Raw genomic sequence first — 22301 nt, forward strand, 5'->3', positions numbered from 1 at the left:
TACATCTCAGGAATAAGGTAACAACTGAAAAGAGGTTCAGAAGGCTGGCTTATGGGAAGCATGCAGTTTTACATTAATATCTGTTCTGCCTTCCTTGGAACAAGTGCATGCACATAGGCCCAGGAAGAGGAGAATTTAACACACTTTCATTGGCCTGTCGAAACCTTTCATGTTTGGGCACTGTACCCATGGCAGAATGGAACATTCCCCATTGGTCTGGCTGGGCAGCTCAGTGGTTTAGGTATGGCTATAGAGCCAGTGGTTGTGAGTTAAATTCCCCACTGTGCCTCCTGCAAGTACAGCCTGCCTGTGTGGCCTTGGGCAAGCTGCACAGTCCTAGGATGCTCCCAGAACAAGGGAATGGTAAACCACTTCTGAATCTTATCTACCTTGAAAACCCTGAAAAGTGCTGCCATGAGTCAGAATTGACTTGATGACACATTTTATTATTATTATTATTATTATTATTATTATTATTATTATTATTATTATTATTATTATTATTATTATTATTATTATTATTATTATTATTATTATTATTATTATTATTAAGACAGGGCTGTTGATTGTGGTTGCAGAATTGTGAAAGGCAGAAGACAGAAGGGTAACATATGGGATTGGGAGAAATACAGATATCAGTACTGGACAAATTGTCATGAACAACTTAATATGTAATTAGACTTTGAAAATTGTAAGTTTAGAGTCTGAAATCGTTATGTATTTATTTCATTTATTTATTTAATTAAAAATATACCCTGCCCAAGGGTAAACAAATCAACCTACCTTGCATCTCAAAACTAGTGTGCTTTTAAATTCCACTGTCATGGAAAACATTTTAAATATTAACTGTTGGAAATTTACACAGCTAAGCTATGGTCCAGTTCATGTTAAGGTCGTTAAGTTTCAATGGGATGGGGAGCTCCACACATGAGCTGATAACTTGAGAATGCTTAATTTTGGTTGGTCTGTCTTCATAAAAAAAAAAAAACTGCTTTTAAAGAGAGACATTAGTTAACTGCAGACCTGTAAGCAAGTATTAGCCATACAGACTTCAGGATTCTCAGCACTGTAGTCCAGAAAAAGTAAACTTTCCAAACTATAATAATAATAATAATAATAATAATAATAATAATAATAATAATAATAATAATAATAATAATAATAATAATAATAATAATAATAATAATAATAATAATAATAATAATAATAATAATAATGGGTTCGAGCTACAAGTAGCCAGACTCTGAATATCAGGTAAAATGTCTTAACTGTTAGAGCAGCATATTGGAACCAATTACCTCAGGAGGTGATCTGCTTATATACCACCTCATAGTGATTATAGCTCTCTCTGCGTGACTTGCTATTTAATTATACAAGGCTACACATTCTGCCCCCCGATGTGATGAGCAATTTACCAACCTCAGAAGGATTGAAAGATGAGTTAGCTTCTAGCTGGATATCTGAGCCCATGATCAAACTGAGGTGCTTCATTGTAGTATTGCAGTTTAATCACTGTACCATGAGGCTCTAATTATTATACATTATCTCAGCATTATTTCTGCAGACAGGAGATCAAATAGCCTAATATACCCATAGCTAAACCTGTGCAGAGCCACCAAAGGGTACACAATGTGCCTACTTCTCCCTCTGCTGACAAAATGAAACATACTGTACAGATAACTCATTTGGGCCCTGACAATGCTCACATAATTAAGTAGCAACAATATGCCCTATACTTTATTGCCGGCTTAAGCCAGAGAGCTTGTTATCAATTGCACGAACCAGTATGTTTCAAGTTGCAGCCAAGGACCCAACAATGGGAGCTGAAACTTTTGTAGACTGATTAAGTAACTGCAAGCAACAAGTACAGTATCAATACGATTTTGGCACAAGGCAAGGAGAATTTTAATAAATGCTGATCAAGATTACTGATGCCAAAAGGCTGCAGAATTTTTATTCTGACTAAAGATAGAAATGTTCTATTGAATTCTTCTCAATCTATCAATTCTTAATGGCTAGAGACTCTTATCCACTGGATTTACTATGAGAGCACTCAGTTAAATATAGACATACAGTATTGTAGATGAAAGCAATATAATTAGCTGTAAATAATATTTAGAAGTGTGCATTCTAGAGATGAAGGAATCAATCAGTTTCATTACTGCCCACATTCAATATTTGCAAATTTCACCTTCTTTCCACTGAATGTATGAAGAAATGTGTGGATTTTAGTAAGTTCTCATCAAAAACAAACTGAAACAATATTCTCAATGATGTGCACTGGCTGCATTAAAAAGTTATGGCTATTTCCGTTATGGAGAAAACCTTGATGTACCTGCTTGACACGTGGCTATTAAAAATGAGAAGCCTGTCAGAAAACAAAAATGAAAAGTTTAAGTCGGTCAACAAAACGTTAGGTTTCCAAACCCAATTTTCAAGAGCCAAGCACTTAAAGTCTTTGTCTATATGGATAAATCTGAGTTTTGCTTCCTCCAATTTTATTTATTTTTTTAAAAAAATATCTAAAACCTCAAGTTTTTTCCACCACATTTGTGTAAAAAAAAAAAAAATTCAGTTTTGGAAAGTTCTTTTTTTAAAAAAACTGGACAAAATTATCTGCTGTTCCTGGACTGCGCTCAGCCACAGCACAGCTTTCCACTATGAATGGAGAGATAAACAGCTTTGCATTCAAAATGGAGTTGCCTTAAGCTGTAAAGCAGTGGTCCCCAACCTTGGGCCTCCAGAGGTTCTTGGACTTCAACTCCCAGAAATCCTGGCCAGCAGAGGTGGCGGTGAAGGCTTCTGGGAGTTGTAGTCCAAGAACATCTGGAGGCCCAAGGTTGGGGACCACTGCTGTAAAGGACGTTATCTTGCAACATTGTTTTATTGTCTCCCAAATCACAAATAAGTTTGCTTTAGTTTGGTGAACGCTCAACAGAAGGAAACCAAAGGCTCTATTTTCACGTTGTATTGCTAAACGTGACAGCTTGAACGGTGTGTCTCTGGAATACTGTTTTATCAGAGATGGCATGCCTTGCTACAAAACAAGAGACTGGAAGTTAGAATCTCCCCTGTGACAAACCCAGACCTACTGGGATCTGCCACACGTTAACTAAGCTGCCACCAACCATTCCCTATAAGAAGTCACACAGACCAGGGATGGATTTTTAACAAATAAAAGAACAAGGTTTATTAAATAACACACAGGGAAAAATTAAAGGATCAAGTGAATAAGATTTAGTAACGTGTCTTAGTTTCACTCATACATACACACAGTTTGGTTCACACAGAACCCTTAACTTGAAGCACAGACCCTGAACCTATCAGTTCTGGCTAACCAACAGACACCTGAACCTATCAGGTTGGTACTCTGACACACAGTAGTACCCTGTCTGACACACAGACTCCCACACCAGCTTCTTCTTCCCAGCTGCTGCTTCTTCACATCCCAGCGTCTCCTAAACTCTCCACACACGCTCCACATATATATCCAGTACAGCCCCTCCTCCTGATGTCCCGCCTTCCACTCCCCATAGGATGGAACTTTCCCTCCAAACCCATGACAGACAGGTAACATCAGTGCTGTATCTAACACCTCCCCTCTTTATAAGTTGTTTTGTAGGGGGAAAGCTAAGGTGCTTTTTCCCAAAAAACAACCTGGATAAAACACACAACAACAGTTATACATACCATATCATACTTACTTATACTTACATTCTAAGTTAAACATTTCAATTAAGCATTTAAACCTTTACCATATACATTACATCAATTTACCTTTATTCATACAAACCAAGTTCAAAAAACAGGTACATTTAACTTTTTGTCATCAATATATATACATAGTCCATGTTCTTTCGCCGTCTTCAATCTTCAGGTCTTCTTGACAAGGCGTCAGCAACACAGTTCACTGACCCTCTGACCACCTTCACTTCAAAGTCATAGTCCTGCAGGTTTAAAGCCCACCTCATAAGTTTGCTATTGTGGGTTTTCATTGTCTTTAACCATTGCAGTGGGGAATGGTCAGTGCACAGAACAAAATGTCTTCCCCAGATGTAAGGCTTGGCCTTCTGGATCGCGTAGACTATGGCCAAACACTCCTTCTCCACGGTTGCCAAATGTCTCTCACCTTTTTGAAGTTTCCTACTCAGGTAGGACACTGGATGCTGGTCACCATTCTCATCCTCCTGGCACAGAACTGCTCCTACCCCGCTGTTAGACGCATCAGTGTAGATGATGAACTCCCGGTCGAAGTCTGGAGCACGCAGCACAGGATAGTTGATGAGCGCCTGCTTCAACCTCTGGAACGCCTCCTCACAGTCGCTGGTCCACGGGATGCGGTCATCAGCCTTCTTCCTCGTCAGATCGGTCAGCGGAGCCGCAATCTCGCTAAACCTCGGGATGAACTTTCTGTAGTAGCCCACCAACCCAAGAAATGATTTGACTTTTTTCTTGGTGTTGGGTCTGGGCCAATCACGAACTGCTTCTATTTTGGCCTCCAGGGGTTTTATCACTCCTCCCCCTACCATGTGACCCAAGCACTTTACTTCTGGGCTACCCAGCTGCAGTTTGTTTTCTTTGCAGAGCCTAGGCCAAAGCACTCCCTCCCCTGGGTTAAAGTGCCTCTCCCCGGCTTTCTGGTCATCCCAAACTTTCTTTCTGACCTTTTGAGCTTGCAGGGTCTCTGCTGCTAGCTCTAGGTTTCTCTTTAGGTCCTTCCTTAAGGAGTCTATATATGTCACAACGTCTTGTGGGTCATCCTGGGTGATCTGCTCCCAATTTTGTTTGATCAAATCAAGGGGCCCTTTCACCCTTCTCCCAAATAAAAGTTCAAATGGACTGAACCCGGTACTGGCTTGTGGCACTGATCGATAAGCAAACAGAAGGGATTGCAGCTTCTGGTCCCAATTGTCTGGATTCTCTGCCAAGTAAGCCCTAATCATGCGCATTAGAGTCCCATTGAACTTCTCAGTTAACCCATTACTTTCAGGTTGATAGGCAGTGGTTTCCTTGTGCTTAATTCCACAGATTTGCCATAAGAGTTTCATGAGCTTTGATGTGAACGATGCGCCCAAATCTGTGATTATTTCTGAGGCAAATCCCATCCTGGACATATACCCCACCAAGGCATCTGCCACTGTGTTAGTTTCAATGTTAGTCAAGGGTATGGCTTCAGGGTACCTCGTGGCATGGTCCACAATGGTGAGAATGAACCTGTTCCCCCTCTTTGTGGCCTTGGGCAAAGGTCCCACAATATCCACCCCTATGCATTTGAACGGAGTGTCAATCACAGGCAAAGGGCACAACTTTGCTTTGGTCCTATCGCGGCTATTCCCCTGCCTTTGACACCCATCACATTGTTTACAGAACTCCCTGATCTGTTTTCCTATGTCAGGCCAGTAGAAATTCTGTGTGATTCTCTGCTGTGTTTTGTTCACCCCTAAGTGCGCAGCAAACATGTCAGAGTGCCCCCTTTGTAAGATCATGGGGCGATACTTTTCAGGCACCACTAGCTGACTTCTGATCCCATCTCCCCCTTTTGAGATATTCCTCAGGGTCTCTCTATACAAAATCCCCTTTTTCTCCAGAAATCTCACTGGGGTTTCAGGTGTTAGCTGGGCGTCAGTCACCTGTTCAAAATACTTTTGGAGAGTGGCGTCTGCCTTTTGCTCCTGTCCAAATCTGCTGTCTGTGGTTAAGGTTTCCACCACAGCTTCTGAACTCCCCTCTGCTTCCGTCTCTGGCTCATCATTACCCCCCTGAACTGTCCCCGTGGTGGCTTGTGAACGTGTAATCACTAGCACCCGTTTCACATGTTCAGCCAGGTCATTTCCCACGAGCACGGCTGCTGGCAGAGTCGATGAAATCGCTAGCCGCCAAACTCCCCTCCAGCCTTGAAAGTTCACAGGTACCTCCGCTACTGGCAGAGAGATCACCTGCCCCTCAATCCCTGCCACCTTCATGCTCTCATTTGGGATTATATATTCCCTAGGAATAATATCTGGATGGCACAGGGTCACCTGGGAACAAGTGTCCCGCAGCCCCCGATACTGACGGTCAAGTATTCCTACGTCCACCCCTGCTGTCTCAAACAATTGAGAATCTGTTCTCACCAGCAGGCAGCGCCTGACCTCTACAAGAGGACCATTTTCCTCAGCCTGATCAGCAGATGTAGCTGTTCCAGATTGAGTAGCCATGGCAACAGGCTCCCTCAGTGACAATGAGCCTTGCTCTTTCTGGACACAGAACACAGCTTTTGGCTTGGTCCCACTCGAATCCTGAGGCACAATTCCTTTTAGCTGCTTTAATTTCTCACACTCTGAGATTAGATGGCCCTTTCCCTGACAGAAATAACATTTTCTGGTGTATTTTGATTCTCTCTCATCTTGTTTTGGTTTTCCCTCCAAAATCTGAGGTCTTGGTTTCATTTCTGAGGGCTTCCCTGCACCATGGGCCCCTCCCCCTTGCTGGTTTTTCCCTGGTCCCTGAGAGTACTTGCTGTAGGTTTCTTTGGGTTTACCTACAGATTTCCCCTCACCCAAGGGCTTTCTTATTTGGGAAATAAAATCTGCGATCTCGGCTGCTTCTGCCACAGATTTCGGTTTCCTTTCCCTCACCTGGAATTTCAGTTCCCCATGCAGGACTGAATAGAACTGTTCCAGCGCTATCAAGTCTTTGAGCTGCTGAAAGGTCTCTGTCCCCTCCTGAGATAGCCATTTCTCTAGCAGCCTCACCAATTGAGCCCCCACTTGGGTAAAAGTCTGCTCTGGTTTCTTTGTGAGGGACCTGAATCTTTGCCTCAGCTGTTCCGCATTTATCCCATGTCTTGCAAACACCAGTTTTTTAAACTCTGCAAAATCTCTCATCAGTTCCTGTGGCATCTCTGAATAAACCTCAGCCAGGCCACCACTGATTAAAGATCGCATGATGGTCATCTTCTCAGTTTCCCTCACTGAGAAGTCCACAAACGCTCTTTCCACTAAGGAAAAGAACACCTCAGGACAATCTCCCTTGTGGTACACAGGGAATTTCTTCAGGTCAGCCTTAGACAATTGGCCTCCCTCAGAATCCCTATTGTTATTATTGTTCTGGTTCATCAGTTCCAATTTTCTTAATTCAAACGCCATTCTCTCTCTCTCCAATCTTTCCTCCCTCTCCATTCTCTCTCTCTCTCTCTCTAATTCAAATTGCCGTTGTTTCTCTCTTTCCCTTTCCTCCATTTCCCTCACCCTCAGTTCATGCTGTTGGGCTAGGAGTATTTTTCTGAGTTCTGGGTTTTGTTCTCCCGTGCTGTCACCCTGCACTGAGCCAAATTCATCCTCAGAACCTTGGTCTACCTGGGGGTCTTTCACTTCACCCATTTCTGCCATTTGGCTTCGAGTCAAGGGCATAATTCCCCCCCCCCAGAACAGGCTGCTTTAAAAAGTCAAGCCTCAAAATAAAACGACCACTTTTTTTTTCTTTTGCCTCAGAACCAGCTTTCCCTATAGATTGCTGCTGTCCTTCAGCACTACTTGCAACAGTTGCGAGCTAGAGTCTACCCCCCTCTGCTGGGCCTCTCAGCAGACAAGCTAGCTCACTGCTATTTCACAGTTTTGCCTCAGCTTTTTTCCCGCCAAAACAGGCTGCCTCAGAGCTCCCTAATCTAGCCCCCAATCTGAGGTTACACGTTCTTCTACTAGTGCACCCCCCCGTGAGGCACACCTAGAAGATTACCTACGTGCTCTCAGATTGTCCCTGACTAGACCCCCCTTGCTCTGGGCACACTTGCCAAGGCTTTGCTGGACCGCTGGACAACTGGACCAGTCGTATCCCACACGCTGGACACCAATCAATGTGACAAACCCAGACCTACTGGGATCTGCCACACGTTAACTAAGCTGCCACCAACCATTCCCTATAAGAAGTCACACAGACCAGGGATGGATTTTTAACAAATAAAAGAACAAGGTTTATTAAATAACACACAGGGAAAAATTAAAGGATCAAGTGAATAAGATTTAGTAACGTGTCTTAGTTTCACTCATACATACACACAGTTTGGTTCACACAGAACCCTTAACTTGAAGCACAGACCCTGAACCTATCAGTTCTGGCTAACCAACAGACACCTGAACCTATCAGGTTGGTACTCTGACACACAGTAGTACCCTGTCTGACACACAGACTCCCACACCAGCTTCTTCTTCCCAGCTGCTGCTTCTTCACATCCCAGCGTCTCCTAAACTCTCCACACACGCTCCACATATATATCCAGTACAGCCCCTCCTCCTGATGTCCCGCCTTCCACTCCCCATAGGATGGAACTTTCCCTCCAAACCCATGACAGACAGGTAACATCAGTGCTGTATGTAACAGGCATGCCTTGCTACAAAACAAGAGACTGGAAGTTAGAATCTCCCCTGTGCCTCCAAGGGGGTACAATCAGCTGAGAGCAGCCAGAGCATATATAGCTCCTGGGGCTCTATGTCCTGCCACCCGAGTAGCCTTAAGGAAGCTGCATGGTCACAGAATGCCAGAAGAAGAAGAGACTTGGTAAATCATTTCTGAATCCTCCGTTAAAAACAAAAACAAAACAAAAAACTCTCTGGAGGCATCACCATACGTCAAAACTGACTTGACGAAAATGGAATTATGAAACGATCACAAAACCACACATTTTCTGCTTCTGCCCTGTGGCTGCACTGTGTAAAAATCAACAGTCAACAAAACAAAAAACAAAAAAAGATACATATATTTTGCAGCAGCAAAGAATTTTCTATCTTGGTTCCATAGTAGTGTGTGTGGGGTGTCTGGAGAAAACCAGTTATGTTGGGTGAGGAATTCTGGGGATTACAGACCCAACAAGTAGCTTTGTAAACTCTGGTTCCACCATGATATGTATGTTGCTTGGAGAGAGACAGAAGGGCAGAGGGAAAAGATAGGGAGAGATACTAGGGATAGCAAACATACCAGCAGGAATGGCAAGGAACAGATAGAATGTCTGGGCAGTGGATGATGGAAGCATGAAGAGCGGGAACCCATCAGCTCCATGGATAAAAGTAAAAATACAGATGGGTGCAGGTAAGCCAATAATTGGTAGCAGCTAAGAGGAGATTGTCATTCCCCTCTGTTTTTGCTCCTGTCAAGCTGCTGTTAATTTTATTAACACAGTGCCCCAAGGGAGGGAATAATACCAATGTTCAGTCTTTATACTAAAAATAAGCCTCAATAACATCAATAAGAAAAACCATGAATAAAACAAGCACTTTAAGGATGTGTCAGTTACCTGAATGAACTTAAAAACAGTTGGTCACTTATTTCTCTCTCTTAATTTTAACTGAAATTAAAATCCCTGCACAAGCAGGAAAGGACAGCCCCAAACACTTGTAGAAAGTACATCACTATTCAAGCTCAATAGGACTTTTTAAAAACTATATTTAAAAAAAAATAGAAATACAGATTATAAATTTAATATTCACCTGCCATTCAACATCGGGATTATTAACATTATCCTTGCCAGTCGTCGTGGCAAAGATATAATGATGGCCATAAAGAAGCAATTTATGGCTGCTAAGAGAACATGGAAATTCCAGTGGAGCAGCAGCACGCCGTTAGATATGCTTCAGGCAATTGTGATTTTCCCAGCCAGAAATTTTGAAGTGCCGTAGATAGTAAGCCAGAACAGGAATATCTTCTAACAGCCTCCTCACAAACACTGGATCCTCACTTTTCACATGCACCCCAAAAGTAATAAAAGAAAAATGTCTTTGTCAACAGAAGCAGCACTTTTAAGATTTCTGAATCTGATTTACTCATTGTAAAAAATTCTTAGAGCTGGATTCTACTTGGAAGTAAGTACAGAAAATCCTCTTCTGTGTAACACATACATAGCGTTACACAGGCCACTGTGTTAATCAATAGATGGCATGCAGGGCCAGGGCAAATGAGTTGAAAGGCCAGCTTTTTACTCATGAGCACATTCCAGAGGTCTCAACTTTGTCTATGTAACACAGGGAAACAATACATATTCTTCCTCACAGGGCTGTTGTCAGTATGAAGAACACGACGAGAATACACACATTTGGCAAATAATTTTGCAATCCCAAGAGTTATTATTTAGAAGTAGATCTAATTGAAACTGATAGAATTTTTCTGAAGTAAATACGATTTAGTGAAGCTGAAGTCCTAAAAGGTTGACAGTGCGCCCCACTGAATATTTAGGGATTTACTTCTCCGTAATCATAAACAGGATTCTGCTATATAAATATTACCAAAATAAGGGCAAATGAATCTACAAAAGTCATAATGATGAAAAAATATACAAAAGATGAAGTTTCACAGAAAACGTAGCTTATAAAGTTCTCTAATGACAAATTAATACTTTTTTAAAAATGATTACTGTATTTCATACAAGGTAGTTGAAAATTTAGGATAAAAAGAAAACCCAGCAGTAAAGTATACAGAAATATTGATCTGTACACATATGTGCTGTAGTGCCGTGCATGTTTACTGTAAAAGAAAACTCAGTAAGTTCAGTTAAACTTATTTCTGAAATTCAGACTGCTCTATGCAGTCGTTAAAAGCATAGTGCCACAATTAAAGATTAAACACACTTTTAATATAACATCAGATGAAAATTGTTCTTACAGTTAAGATAAATACAGACAAATTAATGAAAATTGAGGTTATTTCTCTCATAAAGATATACTTAAGAATTAAAAGAAATATTTTAATTTTTAAATCATCAAAGCGCTTCTATAAAGCTTTTAGATATGAAGGGTGCTGTGCTACTAGAACGATCTGAAGTGGCAACTGCCAAAATACATTTCTGCCTCAAAATGCACATTTTATGCAACAAGGACAATTTTTTGAACACAATAACTACAATAATAAAATAAAATAATCTACTCTACTACACAACGATCACAATATAGAATATGAAATATTTTCTCTGGTCTGCCATCAAAATGTACTGAGGTAGAATAAATACAACCCAACTACTTATTTAAGCGCCTTCAAACCGTAATACGAACAGAGGCTGGAATGGTAGGTCTATATACCACCTAATGGAAGATACACTTGTAAACATTTTCTCTGAATGTTTGCTTAAGAAAAGCAATGCGCCTATTATTACAAAATGATTCTGTTGAATGGAGTGAGAGGTACTAAAAGACAAGTGATAATCATGCACTAATTCGTTAAGGCTGTCAAGAACAATGCTGCACCAAGAGCCTGAGCCTTGGTTCTTCTGGCATCATGGGTTACGAAAAGAGCTATGAATTAATTGCAATTATTCAACAGCTATTTCTGTTTTCACTATTCTTCTGCTGTACGCAAACCTGATTATTTCCCAGTTAGGGTGAAATATATTTTCCCAGTAATGCTTTTTTTTTTAAATTCTCAGAAGTATCTCATCTCCTTGTAAGCCAACTTTTGATCCTATAGCATTCCTTATCATAGGAATGTATTTGGAAAATCACTTTATACTTTCAGATCAGTTTATATTCCATTACATTCTTTTTGTGCCAGCCTCTTCCAATTTATATGCCTTGTTCTCTCTCCTATGTTTAGCATGCATCTTTTTTTTTTTACCAGATTTTGATAAATTCTTTAAGAAAGGGCTGGCGTTCAGTTTTATGTGTCATAGAATTACAAAATGAGCATTAATACAGGAAGGATAACAGTACTTCAATGGCTTTTGGCTTCTATGCTAATTTCTAGGAACATAATACAGTAGTTTTTAATACCAATTTTTATAATGTCCAAATTGAGCTTTTTGCCAGAGTTTATTTTTAAGGTTTGAAAAAATTGATGGGAAATCAGTCATAATTTAATATTGCAGGACTATATATCTCCCGGGCTGCTAGTGGAGCAGCAAACTACAGCAGATAACCCAAGTTTCCTAGGAATGAAGAACAAGGAGCCAGGTATGAATGAACACAAATTTATTTCAACCATGAATCTGTTCTGCTGGGTGGCTTACTGACCAAGTACGAGGTTCAGCATACAATTTAGAGAAGTGCCCCCTTTTTTCTTGGTACAATCCACCCGTTCTCCCCTACACAATTATGCCCGCATTTGTATTTGGAACAGATCGCCAAACGTAATCAAGAATGTTACTTTTAAAATATTCCTTTTGCAATGAAAATATATATTTTGCTATGATTTCTGTGAAATCATGTTCCGTGTAGGTTTGTGTATATACAGTTATTTTGCAGTTGCTACTCTTCAGAGGTACCAATGGAGGTTTATTTTATTCATTTTCTTCCTCTTTTTTTATCTGTACATAAGATGGGGAAGTTCAGGTGAGAAGCTTCCGGCAAGTGGGCACATACACCTCCCTTTCTCATATATGATGGTTCCAATTTAGATGATGGTTCTGCATAATTGCTTGGGAATAAATAAATAAATGGAAGGAAGCTTCAGTTTATTATTTAATTAAACATGATGTTTGACCAAAGTTCCATTACTCGTGAAACACATCTCTCTCCCTCTTTTAATTCGATAAAACTAATATAAGATCTTACAAACATGATCACAGGTTAAACCTGTTTTATGTCTCATGCTTCATAGGATCTCTGCCAACATTGTACCAGCCACATTCCCCAGTTCAAAGGACCCTAGAAATTCTTGCAGCTGCAGACCTATTAAAAAGCTGGTGTGTTCTACTCCCCCTCATCCTCTGAAAGTGTTCTTTAGGGGGGAAAAAACAAGTTATCAGGTCTTAGACGTCTCTGTGAGAATGCTACAACAAGTAACAAAGAAACTACAGTTGAAAATAATAGTAGATACAGTACACATAAATATCATGAAATCTGCCTTCCAATTTTCCTTGGAAGGCCTTAAGCACACTCCCTAAGAGTTTCTTTGACCACAATGCCATCATCAAGTAAGTTACAACTGGTTGGAAAGGTGGGACACTATAATTCTGAATGTTTCATATAAATGAAAATCAGTGCAACATAAAGACAGATGTGGGGGGTGGAATTCTGGCTACAAACTGCAATTCCAAGTTATGCAAGCACAGCAGGTACAGACTGGCCTGATAGCAGTCAAAAGCCTTCACATTCGAATCCCAGACTTTCATTCTAATTTGCTAGTGTTTTGTTTGGGAAAGTTCTGCTTTACTCCTTCTGCAGCTCATTATTTCAGGCTTCTGTTTCTATTTTTCCTTAGAGTACATTTCTGTTGTTTATCTGGAATGTTTTTCATGTGCATTTCATTTCGCGCATCCACAGCAACATTTAATTACCCAATAGTCACAAATGGCATCTTGATCACTTAGTTTAATGGCACACGATCACTTAGTTTAATTATTCAGTGACGATGAATCAAGAAGCCCTACTAGCAAACCCATACGACGCCAGACACCAAATTCACTGTCACTTCCCCTTTCCCTGCTTTAACATTAATGGCGCAAAACTTCTAGCAAATCAGAAGCATGTATTTACCTGTAGAAAGCTGATGGAGCAGCTTCTCGCATAGCAAAACTGCTGGGTTCATTCTCCAGGTAGTAAGGGACTTGCTGGTTGTGATGAATAAAAGGTGAGAGCTGTGGTGTTGTCTGTAAAAATACAACAGGGCTTGGAGGGACATTATTCATAGAATGAAATCCCCCCAGATTGCTGGATCCAAATGATTCCGTTGTAGGGGCATAGCTGAGGCTGGCTGAGCTGTATACTGGAGCAGTAGTGGAAAAATCATAAACAGTGCCTTCCGGGTAGTTAAAACTCCCCGTCTTGCTGCTGTCCACGTACATTTCGCTGATCGGTTGTTCCAGAGGAATCTTCAGCTGTGGCCTGTTCAGAGGCTCTAGTTCATTGCCTTGTATCTGGTGCATTAAGGCAACACCGGAGCTTTTTGTGTGAAGGGTCATGGTCACTGGCAGTGGCACAGAACACGTAGCATAGCCAGCTTTCAGGCTGTGAGAGAAATCAGAAGCTGGCAATCCACCTGAAAAAAGAAGTAGAAATCCAAATAAAAGACAGAAAAAATCATGTCTTTTTGGCTGAGTTATCCGGCTGGACTTTTATCCTACTAGTCCCGGCAAGGAGGAAGATACAACTGAGCTGAGCGAAGCACAAGGAACTCTCTCTCTCTCTCTTGCTGCCTGACTCTTACTTTAAGTACTTCTCATCTGAGCTAATATGCTTTACAAAGGTGCTGGCGTTAGGCCAGATACGCTTGCCTTGCTCTGACATTCGTTTAAACATCACTTCAAAAACAATTAGTTCTGGATTTATACCAAATAATTGCTCCATTATTCTAACTGTAAAAAAAATTTCACTTCACGTGGCTCTGATAATCAAAGACAGTCAGAGAGAGAGAGAACGATGGTAGGGGCTCTTAAAAATTGCAAAATGTTTGCTTATAGTGCAGTCCACTCGTGCTGAATATTCCTGCCAGGCTCCAATTTATCTCTGCTTATCTGCACTCCCTGTTTTGTTCATCTTTATGTTTAATTGAAGTATGTAATGTGTATGCTGTACTGACCCTGGGGAGGACTACAGTGTAATAGATATGACACAGCAAAGTGTGTGTTTGTATGGGCACACTTGAGTGTGTGTGCAGCCAGCTACAAACCGTCAAATTCCATCATGAAGAAATCAAAGGGTGCTCTGTATCTATCTAGGAGAAAAGGCACACAAACACGCTTGCAGCAATTATCATAATTCGTGGTATTTAGCTGCAGCAAATAAACACTGGGGGGGGGAGCACAGGTAAGTTAAACCTGTAGTCAGCCCTATCGTGCTAATCAGCATGTTTCTCTGTTTTGCACTTAAAAAAAACAAATAAAATATAGAAAGGTAATAGAAAACATGGAATTGATCAAAACCTTTTAACATTCAACTGCATTTTAGCTGCATAAGAAAAAAACGATCATGTAAAACATGTCCAATAAGTCTCTTCCTCTTTTTGTTTTAATCTGCTATTTCGCTTTTACTTTAGGACTCCATCTATAGAAAAAAAAGATTTTTAAAAATTAAAAAGGATGTATAAACAAATCTGAAGTGAAAGAAAGTGTAATTAGAATATTGATTTTGCCATCTCATATTGTTTAACCTTATAGAAATGAATACCTTATGCTTTGGAAATTATTCTTATCCCTCCGTCTACATCTACTTATGGCTCACATAGCAAAAAACATAAATGCCTTTTCTCCTAATATTAAAAATATGCAAGATTCTAAATTACCATCAGCTCATATATCTAACAGTAGAAATCAAAATTTTTAAAAATTTTATAATTAACATCCATAGCATGCATGCATAGCAGTAATTACATATACAAATAATCCTCTCTCCCTTCCTCTCTCCCTCTTAAATGATTAGAAACAACTTTATGAACTATGAAAACATATGTTATGGCATTTTCCACATAGGATAAGCAGCTACGGACCACATAGCAAATCAGTAATTTTCCATATAATTACTGCAGCATTTATAGCAATTGAATATTATCCAACAATCCCAAACCTCCTTAAATTGTGAGTTTTGATCTATTTGTGTAGCTGTTGACTCGCCCCAGCTAAACTAAATTTTGGGTGACGGAATGTTATTATTAGCTATGGTTATTTAAACAAAGCTGGAGAGTACGGGTAGGAGATGGACAGAAGCATATACCTGAGTTCTGAAAGGCAGAACCTAGATAAATTCTAGATGGGTGCATACGTGTATGCCTCTAAGAACAAGTGAAAATATGACTGCTTGTTTCTGTTATTCGGCAGATGTTTACAATTTTCAAGAGAGTGCAATAAAACTCATAAAATATAAAACTCTGTAAGACTGCTACATGAAAGCTAAAAGTTAAAGGGCTGACTAATGATTGCACTCAGTTTATTTGTAGTTGTAATTTCATCTGACATGTATTTTCCATACTGAAGACTAGCATAAAAAGGACAAATACACAAGAGTAACAGGTTTGTTTTAGGCCATTTTACCTTATTATACTAAAGTTGGAAATACAATCTTGCTACTGAAAGCAGACTCTAGACCACACAGAAAGATAAATTCACTATTCCACAACCATTATAGAATACCTGCACCACAGTGAGCATATCTCTGAGTGCAATTATATGAAACTGAACCTGCTAGGGTTAAAAGAAATAGTAAACTCTTAACAAGTCAAAATTCCAATCAGAACATCATGGTTGATTTGGTTTGAATCCTGAGATCAGAAGGCCTTCTAGACAAACTCCCAAGACACCATTCTCTCCAATTATGTCACATATCCAAATTAGACAAGCAATTGCTTGCAGAACATAAGTTCCAAGTAGCTCAACCAAGTGATTGCAAATCTCATGCAAGAGAGAAACATTTTAAAACCAGGTTCAATTATTGGTATATGAATTTGTCGTGGTAGAGTCCTGAAAATGCTAAAGTGACACAGCTAAAGTTCTAACATTTGATTTCATGTGTGTAAGTAGTCATAGGTAAAGTCCCCTGTTGGCAGAATCTGGAATACAATTAGCTAATATGAGTTATTTTCCTCAAATGAACTCATTTATTTCCGAACATATTCAAAATTCGGGGTCCATTACACCCCAAAGAGTGGCGTTCCTCCAATCTAAAACCTTTTAGTGTTCCCATTTCCCTGCACCTGAAGCTCTTCCATTCACAAAGTATGGCATATGAAATATGGAACTAGCAGCATCCTAATTACATGGAGTCAACGAAAATATGATTTCCAGCATGTCTGACAGTCATTAAAAATATTAATGCAGCATACCATGAAAAACCACATTTTCTCAAAGTATAAATTTCCTGGCAAACAAGGGTCAAAATAGACAATAGTCTGTGTTTTGAAGAATTTGGAAGATACCTTTCAATTCGTAAAATACATCTTTTTGTCACAATATGTGATTTTTTTACCTCAATTTTTTTGCATTTAGCTAGTTTTATGTTTGATAGGTCATTAGAAGAAAAATGTAGGCTTAATATGGCAGTATGAATGTTGAGGTACAAACTCTGAGAAAATCCAATTTTCAGAGGAAAAAATAGATCAATCAGAGGGAATACACATTCCTTTAATGTCCAATTTGACCCTTATGTTCTGTGATGTTAGTGTCCCATGTCCTATGGAAGCAAGAGTTCTCATACTTTCACCAAAACTAGGTGGGTATATTTTGGAAAGAAGCTACAGGACAACTGCAATGGCAGTAAGGACCATCACTGGAACATTTTTTTTTAAAGACAGGACTAAATTTTACTAAAGTTTCAGCACAATTTTTAAAAATTCACAATGTAAACTAAGAATACATAGGGGCAGCTTTATTTGTCATTAGCAATTGACTCCAAACTCTGGTAAATGCTACATAAACATTGGTTACACACATACGACCATGGGTCAAAATCATAAGCAGGAACGTAAATATATGTAATTGTTCATGGAACTCACTCTCCTCCCACCACCCCACCCATAGGAAAAGTTAAGACCAAGCGATATGTTTGGGTTTATTTTCCTGCCCCACCAGTCCATTTGCTGGTCTGCATCCAAATACTGATTCCCACAAGAGCCTCCAGTACCAGCCCAAGGCATTTTACTTCCTGAAATGAAGCAGTGAACAGGACAGGACAGGACAGGACAGAACAGATGTAGGTACAAAGTACTTAATAGCAGCCAAGGGGCAGCGGCACAAAATCCCACACAGCCCAAGACGGGAAGTAAAGTGCCACCTCCACATTGCCCAAGGACACCCCATCAACAGTCACTGCTGTGCTGTTGTCACACCATGTGTCACTCAGGGATGCCAAATTATTATTTTGGGCTCACCTCAGCAGGCCCAGTAGCCCAGAGAGTTTTAATTTAGCCATGCTCAGAATCATGGTAGCTGGCAAACTATTTCCTCTGCCAGTCAGTGTTATGGCAAAAGACCATGAGATAAAAAAGAGCTAAGAGGGACCCAATAACCAGTGCTGGTTGATGTGGGGATGCTGCTCAAAAACTGATTGTTGCAAAGCAGAACGAAGGAGCTACAGATGAAGTTTCTCCTCATGCCAAGTGCCCATCCAGGTTCTATCTCTGTACCTAGTAGGTTTTAGCAACCATCTTGCCTTATGGGAATGCCTACTATTATTAAATGTTTGATAAAAATGTAATATTGTTATTCCATCCTGTCATTAATATTTACATCCAGAAGGCCTGACAGCTGTCATTATCACAACAGCTCTTGAGCAGCTTGGGAAAGCATTCTATAGTCCCTTACTATAGAAGTGAATTAACAGCACACACAGAATATGCATTTAGACAAGCAAATGAGTTTGAATACGGCAGCAGACTATGGCCTAATTCCTCTGATGGCCTGAACTTGAAACTTCATAACAATAATTGATGCCACATTCCGTGGGGAGGGAGCTGGTTCAGAAGATGTTGCAGGTAACATAAGAAAAACTTCAACAGGTAAAAGAATAGGAAAAGAATGGCTCACACACCATGAAAAAAAATGTCCTTCAAGTTCCTATTCTTGTGGGAAAAGCTCTTCTCCTCCTTCAAAAATATGTAGTTTCATTTCTGTAACAGTCTCAGAAATTCCCTTTGAACTTTTATCCAGACACATAAAGTGTTATGTCATTCTTGCTTGCAGCAATTTGGAGAATGATATTGCCTCATATTGTTCCTCATTGCTCTCACTGAATAAAAGATTAACTGTGGGGCCACACACACACACAAAAAAAAGACAGGGTATGGGAAATTTAGGAAAGAAAAAGTGCAAAAGAAATGCAACCACGGGGGCCTCATTCATGCTGGGATTGCTACACTGGGAAAAGCACAGGTTATTCCACTGAGATGGCATCAGTGGAACAGTGTCTTCTCTTAGTTTTAGCATATAATCCTGCTTCAACAGGATTCTAGACTCTGATAATTAAATGTTATGGTCTATGCTATGGTGTCCTCTGGTAAGGTTTGTAGAACAAGATTGTACTGTCTTTAGGCCCGAACAGTTCAGAACATGCAGCTAACACAGAATACAACTGTCAGGTTAATTACAGGGATAATATTTACTCTGGCATGGTTGCACTAGTTCACAATATTTTTCTAGGCCCATCCAAAGTTCTAGTTCTAATCAAGAAAACTGCATATGGCTTGCCCCTCCCAAACATGCCTTTTCCATTATTATCCTGCCTATTTGAAGACCCCCTAATATTTACGGGCTCTACCAGCAGAGGCTCAGAGGATGCTGATAAGGGACTGCGTGTTTTCAGTTGTGGACACCCCAAAATGTAGAGTGTTCTCCCAGAGCAACCTCCCTGCGCCAGTTTTTATATTTTATTTTATTTTAAAGCCAGTTTTAGATGTTCCTCTATTTCTATGCATTGTATACACTGATTTTTAAATACTGGATAATTCACTATTCTTGTGAGGAATTGTAGGGTTTCCATATCAGCAGCATCACATTCCCTGGGATTTCATGGGGAAGAAACTGAGACTTTGAGCAGGCTCTAGTGAAGTCACAGAGCCGTTAGCAAGCTTGGAAGGGAGGCCGGAAGTTGCTTTTGAACTAGTTAACTGTGGAAATGAGCACAAAGGGATCCATGTATGTGGGCCTCGACCTGGATAAAAATCAGCTAAACAGCTAATATGATAATCAAGAACCGGTAGCGGGCGGAGGGGGGGAGGACTGGGCATTCTTCAGAGGCTGGGTATATTGTAAAACATGCTTTCATGCCAGCAGAGAAAGGGTGGATATAAAGATGGTTGGTGACCTCAGTGGGGACTCCTGAAAAAAAAATCTCTGTCCTAGTTTACAAGTTGTCTCTAAGTGGATGCAGGCATCCAGATTTTAAAAATCATCCTGCAGACAGAAATCAAACTTTTTCATACTCCACCTCTGAGCTTTTCTACCCACCTGGGTAACCAGAAAAGCGTAATAATCCCTGAGCCTTCTGCTAATGCCCAGGAGACCTGCATCAGCAGAAGTCTCAGTAATTATGGAGTGCTGTTTGTAATGTGTCTTCCTATTTCTTCAAAAAATCTTCTAAGAAATTAGATAAACCTCGTGGGACTTAATCATACCTCCACTCCACTGTTCAAAGAGTTTTCAAGTGAAACCATTGCCCTCAAGTTACTTGCCTCATGGGAGGAAAGAAGCAGATACCTGTTCAGTCTGGATATGTTTTCCTGCCGGGGCAAAAAGCAAATGAAGAAAGATATTGTCGCTCAAGAATAATGGGCAAGGGGAGCTTCCATTTCTATAATGATATCATTAACCCTGACTGCCACCTGATGGCAGCTATTCTGCCTGAATAAAAACACAAATTTGAGCACAAATCCTGAGCACAAATTTTATTTATTTATTTATTTACAATATTTTTTAGCCGCACCATTGCCAGTGGCTTCTAGATCCTTTCTTTCTTTCTTTCTTTCTTTCTTTCTTTCTTTCTTTCTTTCTTTCTTTCTTTCTTTCTTTCTTTCTTTTTCTTTCTTTTTCTTTTTCTTTTTCTTTTTCTTTTTTTTGTCTTAAGGGACCAAGTGGCATTGCAAGAGGACAAAAGGGCTGTGGGAATGGAAGGGGGTGGAGGACTTTAAGGCATAAAGGATGAAGGATTTGAAGCAATGGTTAAAGGTTTTGAGGCCAACCATGCTGGAAATCTTGAAAGACTAACAAATGAGAGAACAGGTGGCACCATCCCCTGCCCTTTGGGGATAAAGCACCCCCTTGTACTTAGCACACAAGCCACCCCTTCACTTAGCACATGTTGAAACACAACAGCAGAAGATCTACGCAATATAAGTTCTTGATCCAGAATATACCCATTCAGTGAGCCTTGAGACATAAATATCCTCTTCTCCTAGCCCCATAACAATAATTTCTAAAAACAGAAGACAACATGCTGCAATTAAAATGGAAGGAACGATTGTAAAAGAACAACATTTCTAAAATGGTAAAACCAAAATGCTGAGGAACTGGGGGGAGGCCCAGAGTAAGAGGTTCTAGGGTTGCTGATGAGGCCAAGGAGTGAGTAGAGAGACAGGGAGCTTCATAGATATGTGATTCAAATGAACCACAACCAGTAAGGAAACAGTACATCACATTCTATTTGCTGCCATTCACATCTCTGTGCAAGACTAATTTTATGTGGGAATAGATATGAAAACAGTAGCATAAGTATGTGAGGCGACAAGCCACCTCGCCCAGGATCAGGAGAGTAAAGGAAGAAGCCAAGAGATAGGAGTGACAGAAAAGGAATTAAGTAAACCAGAAATAAGAGGCTAAAGGGGGCGCAAATTGGGTGGAAAAGGAAGAGGATAAGAAGGAGGGAGACGAAGGGGAGGAGGCAGAAGCAGGTTGTGAAAGAGAGGAGAAAGGAGAGGAAGAGGAAGAGCTAGTAGAGTTGATCGAGGAAGATCCTTGGACAGGAGAGTGGGTAGAGTTCAAGGCGCCTCATGAGTACACTGAAAGGGAATGGAAGTGACAAATGTATAGAAAGCCATCATACGGGTGGGGGGGGGAGAGAGACTGAAGAGCAAAAGCAAAGGAAGGAATATAGGGCGTGGGTTAGGAGAAAAGAACAAAGGGGGAAAAGGTAAACATGTATAGTGATTCCCGAGAAGTCCCGTGGGCCCAGCCCCTTCAAACCCCGACAGAAAAAGATATGTGGCTCGACAAATGGGGGACTGCAGGGAACTATGACATCCCATCTACAAACTTCTGAAGTAAAATGACCTAGTGAAGAAGACTGGCAGCTCAATAAAACTTGCTGAGTCAGCCATTCCTTCTGTGAAAGTCTTTTCAAGCAACTGCTTCGTCATGATTAGAGTTAGACAACAGCGACATTTCAAAAGCTAGTCTACTGAGTAATCGGTTTGTGTTTATATACTTCAGCTTTAATTTTGTTGCTATTATTTTCACAGTTGTAGAAGTTCTAAGAGTTCATTCTGTCCTTGGGGAAGGTTTTCTGAAAAATTAGACTGAAGAGCCTCTTGCAAAGAGTGCAGAAATGGCAGTCTGTTGAATGAGAAAGTTCATGTAGGTATTCATAAACAAATATCTTGCTGCCTGATTATTTGAGATGATGGCAAGAAGAGAACAGCTAGATGCCTGAAAATCACACGGCTGCCTATGCAGTCTATAATGGATTGGACAGAGAAAATCAAGCATTACTGGTCTCTTTGTCCTTTGCTGACCTCGTATCTCTCAATGCCTTCCTATGGGTGTGATCTGTTAAAAGTCTTCTAAAGTATCATTTCAGGCACAGAGATCAGTTCAGAATCAAAGTACTCATAAAACCTCTTCAGCTAGAGTCAAATTAGATGTTAAGGACAAAGAAAGGGAATTCTCTCTTGTTTGTTTCATGAAGGATCCAGAATATAAATTGTTT

General features: G+C 40.3%; 1 protein-coding gene across 10 annotated transcripts in view; it reads right to left on the minus strand.

Annotated features, from left to right (window-relative positions):
• Positions 1-22301, minus strand: part of ESR1 (estrogen receptor 1) — a 291481-nt gene that overhangs the window by 162015 nt on the left and 107165 nt on the right. For 8 of the 10 annotated variants that reach the window (XM_078383254.1, XM_020805139.3, XM_072995244.2 and 5 more), the window contains one exon: positions 13434-13935. The exons of the other annotated variants lie outside the window; for them this stretch is intronic. In XM_078383254.1, coding sequence (XP_078239380.1) covers positions 13434-13935 — 502 coding nt within the window. The remainder of the gene's footprint in view (positions 1-13433; positions 13936-22301) is intronic. 10 annotated transcript variants of the gene reach the window in all.

This window comes from Pogona vitticeps, chromosome 1 (genome assembly GCF_051106095.1).
Source record: "Pogona vitticeps strain Pit_001003342236 chromosome 1, PviZW2.1, whole genome shotgun sequence".
Lineage (NCBI taxonomy): Eukaryota > Metazoa > Chordata > Lepidosauria > Squamata > Agamidae > Pogona > Pogona vitticeps.